Source organism: Quercus lobata, chromosome 2 (assembly GCF_001633185.2).
Source record: "Quercus lobata isolate SW786 chromosome 2, ValleyOak3.0 Primary Assembly, whole genome shotgun sequence".
In the NCBI taxonomy this organism is placed as follows: Eukaryota; Viridiplantae; Streptophyta; class Magnoliopsida; order Fagales; family Fagaceae; genus Quercus; species Quercus lobata.
In genome coordinates, this window is record NC_044905.1 from 56,055,862 (window position 1) to 56,079,376 (window position 23,515).

The 23,515-nt window shown below is 33.0% G+C and overlaps 1 protein-coding gene across 3 annotated transcripts; it reads left to right on the top strand.

Annotated features, from left to right (window-relative positions):
- Positions 1–13,917: 13,917 nt before the first annotated feature.
- Positions 13,918–14,951, top strand: LOC115959704 (putative disease resistance RPP13-like protein 1). 3 transcript variants are annotated; one of them, XM_031078215.1, is made up of 2 exons: positions 13,918–14,281; positions 14,791–14,951. In XM_031078215.1, exons 1-2 carry the CDS (start codon positions 13,973–13,975, stop codon positions 14,908–14,910), a joined length of 429 nt encoding a protein of 142 aa, XP_030934075.1. In that variant the 5' UTR covers positions 13,918–13,972; the 3' UTR covers positions 14,911–14,951. The 3 variants fall into 3 exon arrangements, with proteins under 3 accessions (XP_030934075.1, XP_030934085.1, XP_030934091.1); XM_031078225.1 differs by having other exon boundaries at positions 14,800–14,951; XM_031078231.1 differs by having other exon boundaries at positions 13,918–14,276; positions 14,800–14,951.
- Positions 14,952–23,515: the final 8,564 nt, after the last annotated feature.

The following is a 23,515-nucleotide window of genomic DNA, read 5'->3' on the forward strand; positions in this document are numbered from 1 at the left end:
TTATCTGTGATTAGCATGAACTGAAATTAGTTGTGTGTAAATTTGATTTTTGTTTTTATCCTTTCTGGGTCTAACTTGTATTGGTTTTAAGGAATCTTTCTAATTTTGGTCCTTGAATTTAACATAAACTAGTAAGGTTTTTTACTAAATTTGATATTTTTTATTCATTAATGGTTTAGTAATATGGGTCACATGGATTTTCTTGATTTGGGTATGTGGACTAATCTGACATAGGTCATATGGTTTTGTTTTGAGCATATAGATGGATGATGATGAAGAAGAGGACCTGTGATCTCTGTGTTTGTGTGGGGATTCATGAATTTAGCTATAGGTAGAGGTTTTTGAATGATGATGGTGAAAGAGCAGAGGGATATAAAACCTCTTTTATTGAAGTTTGGAGTAGCTTTAGCCATCTCTTTTGCTGGATTTTTCTACTCTCGCCTCAGAACCAAAATGATCAAACGTTAATGTTTTGATTATAATGCCCATCTTACTAGATCATGGGAGTGAAGTTTATTTAAAAGGTGGACGAGCTTGGCATAAAGATGATCTTCATGCCATAAAAACAACATCCAGAGGTTGGCATAAAGTTAATTTAATTAATTTCTTGTGTGTGTAATATTGTTTGATTGGGGGAGAATCTGTTGATGAAATTGCTCAGTCTGGATGTTGATAAAGCCAAGTGTTTGCATACTATATGAATAAAAGGCGCCAAAGGACAGTATTTAAAAAAATTACACCAATGACAACAACAAAATCACCACAGGGGCATTTGCTTTAAAAAACAAAAATCGTGTGATTGAATACTTCTACTGGCTATCTGAAATATGAAATATCTTAAAATTAGTTTCTGTATGACATTAACAATAGAATCAGTTTTTATAATTAACAAACAAACACATAAATCTATAAGAAATCTCAGTTTACAATAACATTCAAATTATTTTTGGAAGAACTTAAGTATATGCCATTTAAAATTTTGAACACATCACTAGAGATCTTGATAAACCATACTTGTCCTACACTCATACTTGATCGCCATGACATATATGGCTGATCTAAGAGACTAGCACATTAAGACTGAAAATTTTGACACCAGACCATTATTCTTACAAAAATTTTTTATTGAAAAATCTGCAAATGTCAACTCAAACTGCTAAAAACTATAATTAGTTTTTACATTAGACTTGCTGCTGATAAAGATGTCCAGCACGCTAAAAGCATAATGTGTTACCCTCATTGTGCTGCATATGAATAGTTCTGCATTTTTTTTCCAGTAATTCATTGTGTTTTTAATTCCCTCGTTTTTTTTTTTTTTTTGGGTAGAAAGTGGAATTTCATTAAAACTAAACAGAGAAAACAGATTCAGTACACTGCCTCTAGCAGTACAGCCCACGGCAATCAGCCTCCAAAATAGAAAAAAGATCCACAGGTGGATTAGCAAAAAACTCAAAATCAGAATCTAACATGAGGCCTAATTTAGCAAGCCAATCAGCACTCCTGTTTGCTTCCCTATATATGTGTCTGATGCTCATTTGAGGGATTTGAGTAGCTAAAAACCTGCAGTCATCCATAATTGAAGACACAACAGTGTTGGCTCTAGCTTGATGATTGAAAACATCCACAATAGCTCTAACATCAAGTTCAATAATCACAGCTTGGACATTCATTTGTTGACATAAAAGTAGGCCATCTCGAAGGGCCCAAAGCTCGGCAGTGAAGCTGTTTGTTGTACCAATTCTTCTAGCAACACCCCCCATCCAGTTGCCATTTGCATCTCGTAAGAGTCCTCCACCACCAGCTAATCCCGGATTCCCCATGGATGAGCCATCAGTGTTTAGTTTGAGCTAGCCACAACAAGGTTTATCCCATCAGTGTCCTAAAATCAATAATGTTTTACCTAATTTTTTTAGTTGAAAACCTGAGTTCTGTAAAAAAATTCAAATCAAATTAAATGATAAACAACCCAATTATAAGACACATAACTACAGAGGAGAAAACTAAATTGGGAGCGCATCTATTATGGAAGGACAAAATTCTCCCCCAATCCATATGTGGCAATCCAATGACAATCCACGTACACTTTTATTCACATTACTTTTTTTTTTTTTTTTTTTGATGTGATTTATTCACATGACTTATTTACTAGTCATGTGACTTATTTAATTCAATTAATGAGTTACGAGATTAAATAACACCAATTCGGGCGCTAAAAGCATAGATGATGAAACGAACATCATCCATGAATGGGCCCAATTTTTAGGCAAAAGACAATGCCGACCTTGTAAAGAAGGTCACTTGCCAACTGGGTTTCCTAGTCCTTTGAAGTTCAAGGGTAATGATCTCCGGACTCCAGGGCAGGTAGTCCCACGATTCAAATGCCTATATACATCTTGGAGATGTGGGGGCATTCTTTAAGTGTTTTTTTTTTTTTTTTCCTTTCTTTTCAATAATTAATAAATTCTTTTAGATGCATTTTATGTTTTGGATTTTTTAGAGGGAGAAATTTTGGAACTTGATGTGATATTGTTTTTCTTTTTTAATTTGAATCATGGGTTTGTTAGGTTTTGGGCCATAAATTGTTTGTTTCATTTTTTTTTCTTTTCCTTGTTTTATAATTTTTGGAAATATGGTTTTTGTGTTTTAAATATTAGAAAAAGAAAGTATGTATTTTAACCTAGCTCCGATTTTTTTTCCTTCTTTTCTTTTTAATTTTGAATCATGGTTTTTGTTGACTTTTGAATCCTTAAAGTGTTTGTTTAACATTTTTTTTAATCTTTGATCTGTACATTTTTTTTTGGGATAAATATTGTTGTATTTTAGATAATAAGAAAAGGTGATTATGTTTGGTAACAGTTTTTGTTTTCTATTTTCAAAAACTTATTTTTGAAAATATAAAGAAAAAACAATTTCTTGTATTTTTGAAATAAAAAACATGTTTGGTTAGCTGAAATTAAAAAGATAGTTTTTTGAAAAAAAAAATAGAAAATACTAAAATATATTGTTACTAGGATTTGAACTCTAATGCTAACTCATTAAATGAGACAAGTTCATTAAATTAAATGCGTGTTTTCATTGACTTTTGAAAATTAGAAATTGAAACAGCCTTTTGCATGTTTTCAGTTTCCTTCACAAATTGAGTTTTGAGAACAGTTTTTGTTTTCTGTCCATTTTAGGTTGCCAAACAAGTTATTTAGTCTCAAAAATAGAAATTTTTTTTTGAAAACAAAAAATAAGGGGAAAAAACAATTACCAAACAGAAAAAACAATTACCAAACATACCCTTAGATTTCGGTGTATTGTTTTTTCTTTCTATTTGGTTTAAATCCTGGTATTATTGGGGTTTAGGCTTTTAGCCCTTGAAAGTATCTGCCAAAAGTTTTATAGTTCAACTGATACTTTCTAATGTTTTCAACGAACACATATAGGGTTCAACTCTTTCCTATCCATTGATGTAATCATCAAATTATATTAACTATCAAATTGTCTAACTTTATACAAATGAATGAAGAATATGTAAGACCTTGTTCAAGCAAATTAAGTACTTTCATTTGGTCTCTTAAAATTAACATTTTACAATTTGAGATCCTAAGTGCAGGTAAAATTAAAATTTGAAAGTTTTAGCTAAAAAATAACTACTCTTCAAGATCTTAAGCAATACATGCGTTTTAAATCCTACAACCCCAACTATTAAATTATAAAAAATAAAAATAGAATGCAAGGGTTTGGAATAAAGTTTGAACATCATTAAACAAATTTAAGGCTTTTTTTTTTTTTTTTAAGAATAATTTTAAGGCTTTTATAGTTATGGGCCTTAGGGCTACCTTGATCAATCCTTAAGAAAAAATTAATAGTAAGTTTAATGCAATTGGGAAGCTAGTTCTTTGTAAACTTCTCACAAGACTTTGAATTATTGCTTACCATTTCCCCATAAACTCATCATTTTTCCTTCCCTCTCAAAATTTCTAGACAAAGTTGTGGTGAAAAATAAGTTTGTGAACCTATATTTTATTTATAAATTTTTTGTACATTGTGGGTCTAAATGAAGCTCTGCGTAGTGGGACTTTCGCGTAGAACACATCATTGAATTAGATAGTCAAGAACAGGATTGATGCAATTGCTCTCAAGAAAGTTCGAAAAAGAACCATTCAATTTCAACCGTTGAATAAAATAAGAGAAAATTATAAGTGAAAATAGTAAAATTTTTGTTTGAGAGAGAATTGGGGTAATTGATTGAGACTTCTTGATAGTCTTTGCAGACTTTTTGAATTTTAATTTCTCCATCGCCAAGCGTACGTTGTCCTAAGAAAAACCAACCTGGAGAAATTGTTAGCCCTCCTGGGTGGACAAATGAGGTGGTCCTCCATCAAATAGCACCCAATTATAAATACATGACAACTATTAAAAAAAATGACTCAGCATATTTAGTCATCAAACCAAACCGGATGAACCAAATTATCTAACCCAAATACATTTTGGTTCTAACTTCTAAACTAATCTATTTCTAAAACCCAAATCTCAGATGCTTTCTCTCTCTAAGATTGAAAATCTAGAGAGGTCTTTCTCTCTCAAAACTCTAGATTAGCCTTCTTCTTCCTCTCCACAACTACCATTCTCTCTCAGATGCTGCACGAGATGATGTCAGAGACTTTAGACAATGTGAACACATCAGGCTTTAGACTACCAACAAGTAGCAACAAATATCAAATAATCTAGCTCCACTGCTGCTAGAACTAATTATGAAAGCTGCAAAGACTGAAGAGGTTAGACATGTGATATTAATTACCCCATAAATAATAGGGAGCGGACCTTAATACAACAAACAAAAATACACAAGAGTCTTTTTTAATGTCTGATTAATGTACATCCTTAAAGTACTCATTAATCATCCATTTTTGGAAACATTTTAAGGGGAATAGAAAAAAATGTCAAAAAAGTTGGGAACTTTTTTATTTTTCCATAAAAAGTTTAAAATAATTAAAAAAGAGAGAATTCTGATCTTAGATTTTGCAAAAGTGAGAGGGAGAGTTTTTGAGAGACATTAAGAGATGTTCTCTTTATGTTAAGGTCGTATTTTATGTAATTGGTTAATCCTTTGACAAAATGCACTGTACTTGTAATTGGATAGATCTAAGATGAGTTTAATACATCAAGAATTATGTTGTTCAAAACATATCAAGTGTTCGTATTAAAAGACATGAAGATTAATCTAAGAAACAAGTGAAAAAAAAACTGTTCACTAAGTTTCAACAAATAGCTCAACAGATGCATGCTAATGAGACTTAATGTAAAACTTGATAGATAGCTCGATAGCAGCTCGATCTATCAAGAATTACGATTTTCAGTTTTCCAGATCTAAAATCCGGCCCAAGCTTGTGTATTTGTTTAGGGTTTTTTTTCTCACAATGCTAGACATATATAAGGCTTATTTTAAGAGCCATCATATACGGATATAGAGACTTAGAGATTTATTTTCTTTGTGAGAAGCTACTGCATTTGTACGCCATAGGGTTTTGTAACTAAGTGCTTCCTGATCTTCATTGTTAATGAAGTGAAGAACTTTGCAGCCAACAACATCGTTCAATGTTGCTAGAGTGATCTATGCAAAGCGTTAGTCACAAATTGGAGATTTGTGCATCAAGGGAAAGAAGGCTACTACAAGATCAAGTTCAATATGGTATTGAAGTGAAGGTTCAACTGTAGGTTGATATTTTAGAATAGGCCAGGGTAGTGGTAAGATTCCTTATACTTGTAACCGCTTAATTGTTGATTAGTGTATTCTTAGGATTGGTGAACTTAAAATCACTCTGTGGAGTTTTTGCCTTGTGAGAGGTTTTCTCCATTTGTCAACAAATCACCATGTCAATTTAATTTCTGTTGCATTTAGTTTATTTGGTGATTTGTTAGTGCTTTTACGATTTGCATGCAATTAAACCTAATTAATCAACTTGGGTAATTGAATTAATTAACTGGGGTCAAGCTATTTTAACCCAACACTTTAGAACTGAGATGATGAGTTTTTGAGTTTGGTTGGGATTGATGTAAAAAGAAAAAAGAAAAAGAATGTCAAATTGCAATTTACCCACTTGTGGTTTGGCTGAAATTTAAGTTGCCTATCTGTGGTTTAAAATTTGACACTTTAGCCACCTAAGGTTAGCTCAATTAGAGTTCTGTGACCCACTTCTGTTAAAAATAAGGTTAAATATGTAATTTTGCATCACTTTTATGTCTCTCTCCTCCAAAAACACAAAAAACATAAGAATACAAAATCAAATAAGATCAAAAAAAATCTAGCAGAACACTTGCATCATGATTTAGAATCTAATTGGATCTAGATTGTTCGTTTTTTGCACCAAATAATTCACTTGCCACAAAAATTAAAAAATTTGATAAGACACAAGGCGCAAAATTGAACTCTAATTAAAATTCAATTTAGAATCTAATTGAATTTAAACTCTTTAATTTTAGCACCTAATAATTAACTTAATACACAAATCTAAAAAATTAGCTGAGATATGTGGCGTAAAATTAGACTCCAATTTAGAATTTAATTTGATTTTCACTTAGCTTTGGCTATATATATATAGATAATTCCCGTGTAATGCATGGCTTGATGAGGATTCATATTTAAGCTAAAAAAATTTAAAATAATTAAAACTAAATTATTAAATAAATAGTAATAATAAATTATACTAAAATAAAAGCGTGTCTTGTGTAAGATTTAAGTTTACAAATTTTTTTATAATAGTCTTCTATTTAAGATTTAATTTATTTTAAATTATTGTTAAAACATGCAACTTGAGGGAAAAAATCAAAATAAAAAATATGATTATTTTTAAATTTTATCCCTTAGTCAAAACGTGAGTTTCTTTAAGAAAGAAAACGTGGGTTTTTGTGTGAGATTTAAATTTTATAAATTTTTTATAAAAGACTTTTAGTTTGAATAGAATTTAAATGATAAAATTTTACCTAATTTAAATAGTTTTTAAATATTATCCCTTAATTGAGGAAATATATCCTAACAAAAGATATATAATTAATTTATTGAATGTATATAAGTTTTAAAAATTTTGGTAATAGGCTTTTAGTTGGAGTAGAATTTAAATTTCTAAAATTTAGATGATAAAGCTTTATCTAAATTAAATTATTGTTAAATCTTACCCTTAGTTACCACCGCACACCCTTGGTGCGATGGTCACTCCATAAGTATAAGTGCTTGTGGGGTGTGGGGGATAAGTGTCGGGGTTCAAGTTTCCAGAAGGGAGTTTCACACACATATATACTTAGATTAGACTAGAGTAGAAATTCTATCTTATATCAAAAAAAAATCTTACCCTTAGTTAAGAGCTTTGTAGCTTAATATACTAATAAAAATAATTCAGATCTTCTAGAGTTCCTAGGATACTCTACCAGGTAGAGTTTTTTAAATCTCCACCATTCTTTTAAAAATAAATGGCTAAGATGTCACCATATCATTAATCCATTAATAAATCCCTAAATTTATCTTTCAAAAAAAAAAAAAGAAAAAAAAAAAAACTCCTTTTAACGTTAAACTAACAAGCTGCAAAAACTCAAAATTCATCAATGCTTAAGCACTCCTATTTGAATCCAGATTCTCCAAAGTTTATCTCTTCAAAATTAAATCGTATGTGGATAGTTGTTAAGCACTTGTTGCTTTGATCAACTTGGCTCTCAAGAATCCACCTTAAAAATAATAATAATAATAAAATAAAATAAAATTATGGTTACAGTTCCATCTCTTGATTTCAAGAGTAGGGAAAATGAATCAAAAGCCCCCACATATGGGTTTCTTTGCTCTTTTGACAAACAGCCATGGATGATTTGATTTTACTTATATGGTTTATTTGCTCTTCCAATAAACATACATGGATGATTTGATTTTGCCCTTGATTCAAGTAGGACTGTAGGAGAGCTTTTGTTTTTGAAGATTTAAATAAAATAAAATAAAAAAAAAGAAAAAGAAAAAAGAAGAAGGAGATTTTATTAGACTCGTATAGTAGTCCTACATGGATAGTAGTACTTTTTTCTTTTCTTTTCTCCCATTTTTTTTTTTTTTTTTGAAAGACAAATTTAAGAATGTAATGGATTGATGATGTGGTATAATCTCAACCATTTATTTTTAAAAGAATGATGGAAATTTAAAAAACTCTACCTGGTAGAGTACGCTAAAAACTCTAAAAGATTTGAATCCTAAAATATTAATTTAATAAGATGCATCTTGAAGAAAAAAAAGTGTGGGTTGTGGGGGATTTAAGTTTAGAATTTTATTTAATAACTTTTAGTTTGAATATAATTTAAATTAGTTTTAAATTATTGTTAAAGTTTTGAAATTTTTGATAATAGACTTTTAGTTTGAATAGAATTTAAATTTGTTTTAAATTATTGTTAAATCTTATTTCATTGTCAAAACGTGAGCTACTTTTATTTTTTTTAATAAAATTAATTTACTAATTAGTGAGAGTAGTCACTTGACCCAACCCTGACTTCTAAACTCAACTTTCATTATACTTGAAGAAAAAAAAACAAAAACAAAAACGTGGTGTAAGAACGCAATTCGGATCCTAAGCCCAAATGATAAAAGGATTTAGATCCAAAAGGCCCAGTACAATGAATTTGTAGAGAGTTGGTTGAAAAACTAAATTCTAATGAGTTGGATGACAGTTACAATGGATCCAGATGACAACAAATTGAAAGTAGATTGGATTTATCTAAGGAAAATTGTCCTCGGCATAGTCCGAGGAGATCAGTTCTTGTATATATCACTTGAAGTTGGTTACAAATATAGCTCTAATTGCTACAGTGTTTCTTTCTCAATTCTCCGATCCCTTTCTCTCAAGGTATCTCTTCTATTTTATACTATCTTCCCCTTTCATCTCTACCCTCCACGTGCAGATCAGATTGTTGGTGTTGATCCTTGTCCCATCAGCACCTTCCTGAAGTCTTTGGGTAGTAGCTGTAAGGCTGAAAACTACTATTCAGGTATCACTTCCTCATTAATGCAACCAGAGAGTTAACTGCAGAGCATTCAATGCGGTGGGTTGCAGCTTTCCCTTAGATACTTCATAGCTTTCCTCTGTCCTGTTCCTTCCTGATACTTATCCTCTTTCATAGAATGGTTTGGAACATTGCTCTTGATGGCAAACCACATTTTCTGACCTCGTCTTTGTTCAGTCGATGTAACATTCCTCCTCGGACCGCCCTTTAAGGTGATCATGATTAGACTTCACCTCTTCACTTACTAACATGGATTCCTATGAAAGTGTTTAATCGTCTTCGGATTACTTGCTGTCCTTGAATTGGGCCCCTGGCCCAATATATACATAGATAGGGGCCCTTGGGCCTTTCACCCCTACACGTGGGTTTTGTAGGATTTAAGTTTAGAATTTTTTGCTAATAGACTTTTAGTTTGAATATAATTTAAATTTGTTTTAATTTATTGTTCAATCTTATTTTAAATTATTGTTAAATCTTATATCCTTTAGTCAAAATGTGAATTGTTTTTTTTATATATAATTAATTTACTAATTAGTAAGAGTAGTCATTTAACCTAACCACGGTTTCTAAGTCCAAAATTTATTATACTTCAAGAAAAAAACAAAAACGTGAGTTGGGTAAATTTAAGTTTAGAAAATTTTAATAATAGACTTTTAGTTTGAATAGAATTTAATTTTTTTATAAATTATTTTAAAATATTATCCTTCAGTCAAAACGTGAGTTTTTTTTATTTTATATATATATAAAATTAATTTACTAATTAGTGACGGTAGCGATTTGACACAATCTCGACTTCTAAACCCAACTTTTTTTTATATAGTATTTTATATATATATATATATATATATATATATATATATATTATAAAGTGAGATCTAGTCAGAGACAAAGTCACATTATATGCTCCTTAAAACTTTAAAAACATTCTTAGTAATATATAAAATTTTACACACACACACACACACACACACACACACACAGAAATATATATATATATATATATATATATATTATAGATTGAGCTCCCAAAAATCCCAAAATTTGAGCTAAACCAATAATGACCACAATTTTTTTTTTTTTTTTTAGGGAACAATAATGACCACTTAAAAATGAATATTAATCCCACATTGGAAAAAGAATGTGAGTTAAAGAGGTTTAAAGTATATGCTGTATATCCAAGAGTTAGGCCTTTTTGGATATACACCACTATAAGTTTCTTTAATAAACCATCTCCTCTCTTCCCGTGTGTGTGTTAAAAATACTTAGTATTCTAAAAAAAAAAAAAAAAAATTAAGTAATTAATCTTGTAGTCACGTAAAATATAATTGGCTTACTTGGTCCATTATAAATAGAAAGTTCTACTCCTTTCTTAATCCAAAAAAGGGCTTTCGACAATATAATCTTTTTTACTTTCTGTGGGGTTAGAGAATTTATAACCCCGGCCCATTTTATATTAAGGCCCAAGGCCTGGGCCAAGGAGAGATATTGCCGAGGGCGCACAATGGAAGTCCAGAACGGCCTAAGGATATGGCTGAGGACGATCTTGTGCTTGGCATCTCATAGTGCCCCTAAAAGAATGGGCGAGCACAGTGCAGGAGCGGCCCGAGTAAAAGGCTGCCAATACTGCAATAAAGCATTTTGCACCTGACAGGACCATACTCTTCAGCTTTACGACCATCCCTAACCACTTTGGGTATGGGCTGATGGGACAAGTATCAGTCCTGGAAAGTCGAATCTACACGTGGACGTTGGATGAGGGGTACAGGCTAATATAAAGGGAGAAGTAAGCAATCCAAAAGGAGGCGGCTGGGAAAAAGGCTAAGGACCAGAGCCTCCCAGGCCGTACCGAGGAGAGAGACTTCTCGAGAGAACATGGATTATTTCCGTATGAACACCACGACCAACCATCGTCCGGTGACCAAGGCCTAGCCTTACAAACCCACTCTCTACAAATTATATTGTTTGGGCCCTTAACGTACGAACCCAATATCATTTTGGGGTCGTTACGAATTGAGTCCTTACACTTTCTTATGAGGAATGATTTTGCTTTAATATTTAAGTTATTTAAAATTCTTAGCAAATTTATTGGTAATGTTTTGGCTGGATGACACGCATCATAGTATTATTTTAAAATTAGCCTCATCACATCATATTATTTTTTAATTTCAGGTTTAGTGTCATAATGTTTAAAAGTGAGACAGAAATAGTGTCCTAGTTTTTAGGATCTTTCTTTGTGTGAAAGTTGATAAAATTTTGAAATTTGAGTTTAAAATTAAAAGTAGTAGTTCAGATTGTAGAAGATAAAAAAAATAGTAAAAATAAAAACTAAAAACATAGAAATTTTTTTAAAAATAGTAAATTACTCTTTTAACCAGTTTGTGTTTTCAAATTTAAGATTATAGTATTTAACTAAAAAATAGGGGTATTTTAGAGAGCTTAAGAATTTGTGTAAGGATATTTTAATACATAAAATGTTGGAATCCAAACATAGAATTCTATTATTATTATTTTTTTGAGCAGATCAAAGGGGAATCTTGTTATTTTTTTATTTTTTATTTTTGAGAAATGGGAATCCTGTTATTGTTATTAATATTATAGACTAGTTAAAAACCATTGCGTTACACATATTTAATCATAGACTTGAAACAGATAATTTTTTTGACAGTATTTGATTGGAATAGAGTTGTTTGGGTCATGAAACGGTTCACCTGGAGAAAAAGGGAATGAACATCCATTTGCAGCTAGATATCATTTTTGCCACAACTTATATGTAGAGTAGTCCCTTTCAATGAATTAATGGGAAAAATTCGTGATAATGTTGTTAAATATTAGCATAGAGATGTGTTATACCATGTTATGTATGCTAGAGTGAATGCGGAAGAGGAAGCATAGAAGAGGAATACTAAGAACACAAGGGTTACGTGGTTTAGCCTTACGACCTACATCCACGGAGGAATCCCTTAAGGGCTACATCTTTATTGTATGAGAGTGTAGTACATTAACCTCCTGTGTTACAATAAACCCTAACATAAGTATATATAGGCGACTAAACCCTAGACTACTAGTACAAGCAGGATTGGGCTTGGGCCTATTACATTGGGCTAATATATGTTTAACATGGTATCAGAGCCAAACTTCGTTCTTGGCATCAAACAAATATCTCTAACAAACAAAGAAGATTCTCACGTGCACACCGTCAACAGAAGTCACACATGCTTGTTTGCTGGATCTAGACTCCACAGCATCTCGCAGCCGCCATGGCTCCCTGCTGTGTCCAAATCCTCAAGCCCAAGCAATCCGTGTCTCTCCCTATCAGATCTGCGCAAATCCAAGCCTTGCCTGACGAAGCCAACACCACAGACGTGCTCCACGGTATATCGCGACCAAAACCCAGGAACCTGACCTCCAACGGCAGCCGCACGCGCCACCACGCGCGGACAATGGCTCCTGGAACTCTCACAAGCGCCGCCGCAGTTTCTCGACTCCCAGGCTAGATCTAAGTCACACGCGCCGCCAAGACGGCCTTCTCGTCCACCGATCTACTTGGCCTGAGAATCTGGTGGTCATACGACGCTGCACGCGCCACCACGCGCTAGCGCAGTTTCTAGCGACTTCTCCACGCACCGCCGATTTCACAGGGTCAGTTTCTCCTATGGTTACACGCGCCGCCATGACGGCCTCGCAGCTGGCCGATCTGCCAAACCACCGAAGTCCGAGCATCAATCTCCCTTGCACGCGCCTCCACGCGCCTTCGGAAGTTCCAGACACGCGCCGGAGGAATAGAACACGCGCCGAAGAGCTGCTGCTAATGACGTGTGACGTCATCGGATGACGTCACCTATCCACGTCATCATGCCACGTCAGCCCTAGTCCGCGTCAGCGACACGTCATCAGCCACGTCAGCAGTGTCGTCTCGTCAACACCACGTCACCTAGTTGACCGTTGACCGAACCGACCCGACCTGGACCACCCGGATCTGACCCGTGAGCACTTTGACTGTTGACTTTGACTCTGGACCAGTTGACTTTGACTTTTTGCGTTGACCTTTGACCAAAAGTCAAAATTTCCAAAAATGGCCTATCTTGCTCAGTTTTTCGCGTAGATTCCGATTTTGGCCTCCGTTTCTTCATTTGAAGCTCCGAAATTGGACATTTGGCACATTTTTCATTGTGGTTTCTTCAAAGGCATTTTACAAGGCATCTTCAAGTGATCTTCTCATGCTTATCCAACCTCAAGTCTTCATCAAGCTTCCGCCTTGAGTTTGAGGGAGGGTGTTAGAGATATATATTAGACATATTAGCCCAATGTAATAGGCCCAAGCCCATTCCTGCTTGTACTAGTAGTTTAGGGTTTAGTCGCCTATATATACTCATGTTAGGGTTCATTGTAACACAGGAGGTTAATGTACTACACTCTCTTACAATAAAGATGTAGCCCTTAAGGGATTCCTCTGTGGATGTAGGTCGTAAGGCTAAACCACGTAACCCTCGTGTTCTTAGTATTCCTCTTCTATGCTTCCTCTTCCGCATTCACTCTAGCATACATAACATGGTATAACACATCTCTATGTTAATATTTAACAAATGTAATCGCAAAGATTTATAGAATTGCCAATATGCTACCAAAAAAAGAAATAGAAATGACAATAACTTTCATGGAAAAGGACTACTTCAAATAGCAACTTTGTGCCATCCTCATTAGTTTATTCATATCTTGTTCGTCATCCTTTGCGTTCGATCTAAACTGAGAAATTCATCCTTACCAAGCAAGGACAAGTCAACCTCGACGACTATGAAGGCATGGCATGCACCTCACCTAAGGACAAGGACTGCATATTTATAAATCAAGCAAGAAGTACTGCATGGGCTTTTACACCACAAAGTAACAAACTGATCTCTTTTAGTTTGCTGTAGTTATTTTTATCCAATTTCTTTCCATTAATTGCAAAAAGAAAGACATGGCTGAGGCCCTAGTGGGAAAAGCAATTCTGAATGCAACCCGTCGCGTGTTGTTTGACAGATTGGCATCTCGAGAGGTTCTGGACTTCATCCGGGGAAGAAAAGTCTCTGATACACTGCTAAAGAAGTTGGAGACGTCTTGTCTTGCCCTTAACGCAGTGCTCAATGATGCAGAGGAAAAAGAAATCACTAACCCAGCTGTGAAAAAGTGGCTTGATGAGCTCAAAGATGCTGTCTATGATGCAGAGGACCTTTTGGATGAGATTGCTACTAAAGCTTTGCAGTGCCAGTTGGAAGCTAAGAGTAAGGTACATAATTTTATCTCTACTTCATTTAATTGGACTGGGATGAAACTAGAATCAAACATAGAAAAAGTCCTAGATAGGCTGGAATCTCTAGTTACACAAACAAATGTTATAGGCCTGAGAGCAGGTGTTGAAGGGAAATCTTCCCAAAGAGTTCCCACAACTTCTGTACTAAAAGAAACTAGAATTTATGGTAGGGATGATGATAAAGAGCCAATAGTCAACTTGTTAATCTCAAATGATGCAAAAACCAATGACCACCCGTGTTATTCCCATAGTGGGCATGGGTGGGATTGGCAAGACCACCCTTGCTCGACTTATCTACAATGATCAAAGAATCACTGAACATTTTCGCCTTAGATATTGGGTTTGTGTTTCTGAAGAATTTGATGTGCTTAAGATCACAAAATTAATTCTTGAGGCTGTCACTTTACAAATATGTGACACTACAGACTTTAATATGATTCAAACAACATTGAAGGAGAGTTTGATAGGAAAAAAGTTTTTACTAGTTCTTACAGGTCATTCAGCACATGGACAGCTGCTCTTGGATTTGCTCAATGAGGCTGCTGCCATATGAGCTGAGCTTGCTGCCACTAGAGGTGCCAGCTCCACCCTTGGATCAGCCATGATTGCCCTTTGGCAATACGCTACAAAAAGGGGAGTGCATAGTGATAGGGGGAGATAACTTTTTTTTTTTTTTGGTATGGAGAGTTCTTTTATGGAGATGTATATTTTTTTTTTATGTATGTATTTTATTTCTTTTATTTTAGTTTTTGTTTCACAAACTTTGATACATTATGATTATATTGTGATGTTTATACATTATATGATGGTTATTCTTTATAATATATGTCTTTTATTTTATGTTTTGTGAAATCAAGAATTTCTATTTTGGTTTACTTGTATATTCACTACAAAACGCGGAGGCCTTGGGAGAATTTATTTATTTTTAGCATCTATATCACATGTACATATATTCTGTGAAGAAGAAGACTAAAGAAGCAAATCAAAGTTAGGTATTAATCTTGATTCTACTGTTATATATTCATTGCTTAAATGATATATGAAATATCAAAGACCTTTTCTTTCTCCTTTTTTCTATTGTACAGATGTGAAGTTAGTGGCCAGGTTAGGAGCATGCATTATTATTGTGGGTCCCTACGAATATAATTAAAACAAATTACTTGCTTAATGGATGAAATGATGTCGGGCATGAGAGCCATACAAGAAGCCATGTTACAAAGCAGCGTGCGCAGTTTAAGCAATTTCTCAAGTAATAAAAACTTTGCCTTTAATTTAATGAAACTTGCTTGTTTATTGCAATGCATTGTTATGTGCTACTAATACAATGTATATAATATATTCAGGATAGCGCTACATCACAGTGAGGACTCTTCGTGGATATTTTAAGATTGTATGTTGTATAACTTTTTGGCTGTATCAGAAAGAATATTGTAAACATGATGTCTAATGCTCGCTACATCTTTTTTGTGTCAAATGGACTTTAAACTTTTTCCCTCCATTTTGCTGCTGTATTGAACTATATATTCCTTAAAGATTGATAATTTTCCCGTATTCGTTAGAGATATTGATTTGTGACAGATTTGAGAAAATTCTAGTTTGATATTTAATTTACTTGAAATTCTGGCTTGTTATTTTTGTTGCATGCAACAAGATGGAATTTTTTGTATGTGTGACAGGTTTGTAAAACATAAGCAGGTTTGTAAAAACTCATCTGCCCAGAAAGGAAATAAAAAGAGAAAAAAAAAAAAAAAAAAAAAAAACTATAGTCGCGTTTTTAAAACGCGGCTATAGACAAATTCCTAACAGGAATTCGGGGGTCTTAGGCCGCGCTTTTTAAATGCGGCCTAAGGGTCTGGTCTTAGGCCGCGTTTTAAACGTGGCCTAAGGTTAAACCTTGGGCTGCGTTTAAAATGCGGCCCAAGACCACAACCTTAGGCCGCGTTTTAAACGGGGCTATAGGACCTGGTCTTGGGCCGCGGTTAAAAAGTGCGGCCATAGGACTGTTAGTCCTATAGTCACAGGTTTTAGGCCACATCAGAAAGCGCGGCCTAAAAAAACGCGGCTATAGGCAATAGCCACGTTTTTTTGACATATAGCCGCGTTTTAAAAACGCGGCCAGAGGACCTTTTTTTTTGTAGTGATTCCACACATGCATTTATGCTTTGTTTAGTGTTTTAGGAATTTACAGATTGATTCATTCAAAACTACTGTCTACACTTGCAACTGATAGGTATGTATGTTTTTAGACCCCTGTAAAATAGATTGTTTAACCTAATTAATTAACCAAGTGAATACTTAGATTTATTATTCAGGTCTAGGTTAAAACAAAACAATCAAATCATGTAAAGCAACGGAAAATTAAATAACACAACAATATGATGACCTAGGAAAACCAAATCGGTAAAAAACTTAGAGAGAATTTAACCTAACTATCCTCAAGGTAAAATAGATTCACTATGAAAGAATTGAAGTTTGTATAATAGAACTTAGATCACTAATATCCTATTGCTACCTCGAGTAGAAAACTTACTATCAAGACCTCATGATAGCTCTGAGTTCACGGACTACTTCTTTCCTTGGCTTTTGTAACACAAGCACCCACACTTGTGATAAAAAACACAAACTCTCCTGTTTGTGACTCCAATACCACTCTTGAAAGTTTAGATTATCAGCACCTTCGATGACTAGAGAAGGCAGCAACTTCTACAATATCGGATCTTGAGATTTTTCAAGGAATAACACCGGTAGAAGATATGAGAGAGCTTTTTGGGTACAAAACCCTAGATACAAAAGAAGCACACTCTTCTCTCTCTGAAAAGCATTATAAAAACGTGCTTAGGGTTTCCTTTATATACTAGTAGTGTTTTACTTGAAACCCAATACATTTAAGTAGAGTTGGGGCTGAAATAGAATTCTGCAGATACGTGTTTCAATCGATCGAACCAGGCAATTCTGAATTCTTCTTTCTACAGCTTGCTTGTTTTTGGATCTTGACTTGAATCACCTTGAGCATTGTCTAATAATACCTATAGACTCTAGGATCTATATCTAGACAAGTTGTGTTCATGATTTGCCAATTGTTCTAAACTTTTAGAACCTAACAATCTCCCCCTTTGGTAATTTGTGACAAAACTTACATACAAAATGAAATGCTCAAATACAAGAACAACCCAATACAATAAAATGCCCAAATACAACAAAAATTCTAATCTAAGACTCCTAACCTAGAAGTTACAAGAAGAGGTAGAATGTCTTAATCAAAATGTACCTGTCTTTCCTGAAACACTCAAAAGAACACATCACCGCATGTGTGGAAAGAAAGACATATAAACAATAATATAAAACACAATATAAAAACAAAAGTAGATTCTAACTCTCCCCCTAAGTTAAATACATCAAAAAGTTTTTATATTCTCCTCCTTTCAAAAACAATTTTATCTCTCCCTAAACAAAACATTTTAAAAAATTTTTTAAACAGGATTCCCACATTTCATCTATTTCTCCCCATTATTGTTACGTAATGACAAAAACAACTCAAATAAAGAGTAAACAGAAAACATACGCAATAAAAGTTAAGAGAAAATAGAGAATTAAGGAAATAAATGAATCCAGTTCTATAAGGAATAGAGGTAACTCCCCCTATGAAGAGCAATAACACCCTTTAAGAACAACAAAGGTTAAAAAAAAAAAAAACTTTTCTCCCCCTATAAAAATAGGAAAAACAAAACAAATTTTGGAAAAAAAACAGTTTTGGGGAAAATTTAGGAGGTGGGGAAAATAAAGATGCACAAACCAGACTTAAAAACTAAGTTAAGGATACAAATAAGGAAAAATATTCTCTCTTTCAATAAATGCAAACTTGACACTATGTGGCCCATAAACAGAAGGTGTTTGAACTCAAATCAAGTAGAGAAAATATTTGCACATTGATTATCTATCATATCTCTTAAGAAAAATATTTTCTCTAGTTCACACATAAAAATATCATATACTAAAAAGTACATAACTCAAAAATTAATCAATTAATTTTTAGATCAAGTTGAGTATCCAATTTAGCAAAGTGTATGCATGTTATGTGTGAAAATAATGAGAGATATGACTGCAAAATTGCAAGATGGATACAGAAAACAATGCAATACATGTAAATCCTAACACATAAATGATGCATGAAAAAAAAATTTGGTCAAAAACTTAAAAATTGAAAATTTTCTAGTTTCAATCGATCGAGCATCGATCGAGTATCGATCGAGTATCGATCGAGCATCGATCGAGTATCGATCGAGTTAGGCAGATTCAAACCAAAATTTTAATTACAATTTCGATCAGTTGAGAAACAGCTTCGATTGATCGAAAATCTGGAAAACTTAAATTTTTGAAAAGCAGAGCAATTTTATGCAGAAACTCCTCAAAGCACAGTATTTCATGAATGAAATGCATGAGTATGAGTTTAAAAGATTTTCAAAAACACTTGAATTCAACCCAGATCTTCCAAAAACAAGTTTTTCCAACTAATTTGTCCTCAAAACTCAAACATCAAACACATTTTGCATTAAAATCAAGGAACATATAATATTGGATGGCCAAAACAAATTCACACATAATATCATGTACTAAGTTTAGTAAATAATAACTTGTGCAGTGTGTGCAACTAGGAATAACTTGAGATACATGTGAGGTGATATGTAGATAGTAAACAATCACGGTGTCAACAAAATTCATCACATAAGTTTGAAAGTGATTATCACCTAAAGATTTACATCATATAACTCTCACATCTCCTAGAATACAAGCTTGCAATCATGTAATTTTTTTTTTTTTTTTTTTTGGCCTCACAATGTACACACCAATTTTATTTATTTGTGTCATCTTTATTATAGCCTAATAATGTACACACCAATTTTATTATTAATCCGAGGCTACATCTTATGTTCTTTTTGTGCATGTGCTATACTTTTTCGAGCACAAAATCTTATGATATGCACTAAGGTGTTCATGATTGGCTAGTAAATAGTGGTGAGATTGTTATTTATGCATTTCTCATCAAGTTCAAGTCCTAACAATAAAAAACATGTGACTTCAAAATCAAGATCATGTGATAAAAAATTATAAACAATTCTCACACAACATGCACTACATAACTAAAACTAGCAAAGTGTAATAAGATACGCTCATCCAAGCTAAACAAGGTACACAAGCATGTTATGTAAAGATAATAGGGCAACCTTGATTACAAATCCATGATATGTAATACAAAACACAAAAATCTTTTTGGTTTTAAAAAAGTTTTATAACCAAAAACAAAAAGCACACATTATGCTAAATGAACAATGCAAAGCTATGCATGATAGTGTTTAACTAAGCTATAGAGGGTATACAAACAAAAAATATCAATTTCTTAATTAACCTACGAGTACATATACAAACTAGTACATACTCATACAAAATCATAAATAGCTTAACACTTATATAACACATACTATTCAAGTTTCTCTACAATGTCAAGCATGTTCTAAATCAAGAGAGAGATCTTATAACTCATGTAACCCTCAAAACAAATAAAACTAGACACAAAATAAAATATTTTTGTCTTTTTGAAAATTTTTAGTGTTTAAAAAAAAAAAAAAAAACCAAACAAACAAACAAAACAAAACATATCCATAAACAATTGAAAGAATTAAATCATGGACAAATAAAAAACACTCACCTTAGAGAATCTTTTCTCATCCATATAGCACGAGATTTCGGCTTTATAGGTGAAAATCCACGTGAAGCAGGGTGTATTTGAGGGATTACACCAATCTTCTTTGAAAGACTGAAATCCTGCAAATTCCTTTCACAAGCCTCAAAAAGATCGACTGAAACAATAGTGTCCTTTTTATTCAAAACATCACAATCAAAAACAGTAAGACACTTAAAATTATCCATGATAACAGGGATCAAAGATCAACTCTAGGTATAATAACCTAAATCAAGAGCTAACCCGCTCTGATACCACTTGTACATTTTTAGACCCCTGTAAAATAGATTTTTTAACCTAATTAATTAACCAAATGAATACTTAGGTTTATTATTCAGATCTAGGTTAAAACAAAACAATCATATCATGTAAAGTAGCGGAAAATTAAATAACACAACGATATGATGACTCAAGAAAACTAAATCGATAAAAAACCTGAGGAGAATTTAATCTAGCTATCCTCAAAGTAAAACAGATCCACTATGAAAGAATTGAAGTTTGTACAATAGAACTTAAACCATTAACTTCCTATTGCTACCTTGAGTAGAATACTTACTACCAAAACCCCATGATAGCTTCGAGTTCATTGACTACTTCTTTCCTTGGCCTTTGCAACACAAGCACCCACACTTGTGATAAAAAACACAAACTCTCATGTTTGTGACTCCAAGACCACTCTTGAAAGTTTAGATCATCAACACCTTTGATGACTAGAGAAGGCAACAACTTCTACAACATCGGATCTTGAGATTCTTCAAGGAATAACACCAGTAGAAGATATGAGAGAACTTTTTGGGTACAAAACCCTAGATACAAAAGAGGCACACTCTTCTCTCTTTGAAAATCCTTATAAAAACATGCTTAGGGTTTCCTTTATATAATAGTAGTGTTTTACTTGAAACCCAATACATTTAAGTAGAGTTTGGGCTGAAATAAAATTCTGCAGATACGTGTTTCGATCGGTCAAGCTTGTCTTTTGATCTATCGAACCAGGCATTTCTGAATTCTTCTTTCTATAGCTTGCTTGTTCTTGGATCTTGACTTGAGTTATCTTGAGCATTTTCTAATAATACCTATAGACTCTAGGATCTATATCTAGACAATTTTGTATTCACAATTTGCCAATTGTTCTAAACTTTTAGAACCTAACAAGGTAGTAGTTAGTTTGAATTGTATTTTGGGCAACAATGTGTAATTGGGCTGTTTTCACTTTGAGCATTTTATTTACTTGTAATGAGTTTTGTCACGGATTGCCAAAGGGGGAGTTTGTTAGGTTCTAAGAGTTTAGGAGCTAAATATATTAGAACAACATCTTGTATTGTATTGGCAAACCATGATCAAAACTATGAGTCTAGATTTAGGCATAATCAAAGTTTATTTAAGTGTAAGTTTGAATCGAGTAATTGCAATAATTTACTGTGCAAATCTGCAAGGCTCGATTGATCAAGAATTAGGTTCGATCGATTGAAAATCACAGATCCAGAAATTCTGCAAAAACTTCAAACATAACCCAAGCCCACGAAATGTGTAGAGTTAAGTGTTTTACTTCAAGTGTAAAAGGAAAAACCCTAACCACACTTTAGTAGTCTCTGAATAGTTGTGTGTTTGCTCTATTGTGAGATTTGAGAGGTGTTTACCTTAAAACACACAAAAAGCTCTACCAAGATCAAGATTTAGTGGTGATTCGGTTGCTACATAAAGAACCTTTAAAGAACAACAAAACCTTTGAGTGGAGGCTCAAAGTCACAAGTATGAGAACTTATGGTTGCAGCAGATTCAAGAAAGAAGTAGTCCGTGGACTCGGAGCTAGCACGTGGCCGTGGTACTAAGTTTTCTACTTGAGGTAGGAATAAGATGTTAGTGGTTTAAGTTTTATTGTAAAATTTCAATTCTTTCATAGTGGATCGGTTTTTACCTTGATGATAGGTAGGTTAAATCCTCCTCAGGTTTTTTTTTACTGATTTAGTTTTCCTGGGTGATCAGTTCTTTGTGTTCTTTATTCTTCCACTTTATGAATGTTTTACTCATGAATGTTTAACCTTGATTTTAATAAGTGAATTGTTAATCAACTTGACTTACTAAATAAGTTAAACATATTGTGTTAAGGGGTCTAAAAACTAACAAAAACAACATTGCTTTCTTTTGCCTAACTAATAAAACTTTGTGCTATTTCTTTTGATATCATTTTTTTTTTTTAATTTCATGCATTTTTTATTACTACTTCAACTCAAAAATAGTTTTTTTTTTTTTTTTTTCTCCAGTAACTATTCCCGTGCATCGCACGAGTTAGTAACTAATTTTTCATAAAGTAAAATCATTCTATCTAACTAACTTGCATAATATAATTTCAACTATAATATAGTAATTACAAGTATTGATTTGTAATGGGTAAAATTTTCTCATAATTTTTATTATATATATAAAAATTGAGTTAGTTAAATAGCTCTTAATTTTATTATTTCATAAGACCTCCAAAAGATGGTAAGGGTAAAGCAGACACGTGTTTTACTCCCCCCCCCCCCCCCCCAAAAAAAAAAAAAAAAACTAATGAGAAAGCAAGAATAGATAAGCCAACAGACTCAAAAGATAGGAAAGCAGACAAAATACAGTGTTTTTAACCTTTTTCCACCAACTTGCATCAAAAGCAGACGAAACACTTTCCTCTATATCGAAAGCAAACAATGGCAAAGTGTTTCTCTCCATTATTGAAGCTTAAAGCAATGGCCCGGCAAATATACCTGGTACAGGATATACCACCTCCTTGTTATGATAGTTGTATATGAAAGCAACTGTATATGAAAGTTGCAGTCTTTCATCAGCTCTTTTTTTTTTTTTTTTTTTCAAAAGAAACAAACATTTCTCTCCTCGACTAAAGCTGAAATTAAATTGAGTGGGTCAGACAAGCCCGAATTCTATAGATGACAGATGGAGTTTAAATTTTTTGTCTCATTCTACCTACTTCACTTTATGCTCAACAAATAAAAATTGGTCACATATCTATTTATTTAATTAAATTCTTATTTTATGTCTGTATATTATTTCAGTTACCTAAATTAGATAAATAAAGAAAATAGTAAATTGTAAAATACACCCTTAAAGTTTAAGGGTGTTTGAATTTTACATTATAAAGTTTTTTTTTTTTTTTGGGTAAACATAAAGTTTCAAATTTTGGATTTTACAACTTGATATTTTATACTTTTTGAATTGTTAGCCCCCCATCCATTTGTTGCTGATGTGTCCGTTAAGTGACACATCAGCTAGCCATATATATTTCATTGGCCCAATGAAAATATGACACGTCATCTTAATTATTTCATATAAATTAAATAAATATTAAAATTTATGGAAAATAAAAAAATTTTGTTCTAAAATTTTAAAAATTGCATAAACATAAATTTTTTTTTATATAAAAAATCACAGAATAACAGATCTAAAACACACAAAAATGAAAAATATACAAACTCCCATCGTAC

Excerpts from the sequence above, each read along its gene's own strand:
- LOC115959704 (XM_031078215.1), top strand. The coding sequence starts at position 13,973 with ATGGCTGAGGCCCTAGTGGGAAAAGCAATTCTGAATGCAACCCGTCGC. Across the intron at positions 14,282-14,790 it reads AGTTGGAAGCTAAGAGTAAG|TTCTTACAGGTCATTCAGCA; the intron begins GTACATAATTTT and ends AGTTTTTACTAG.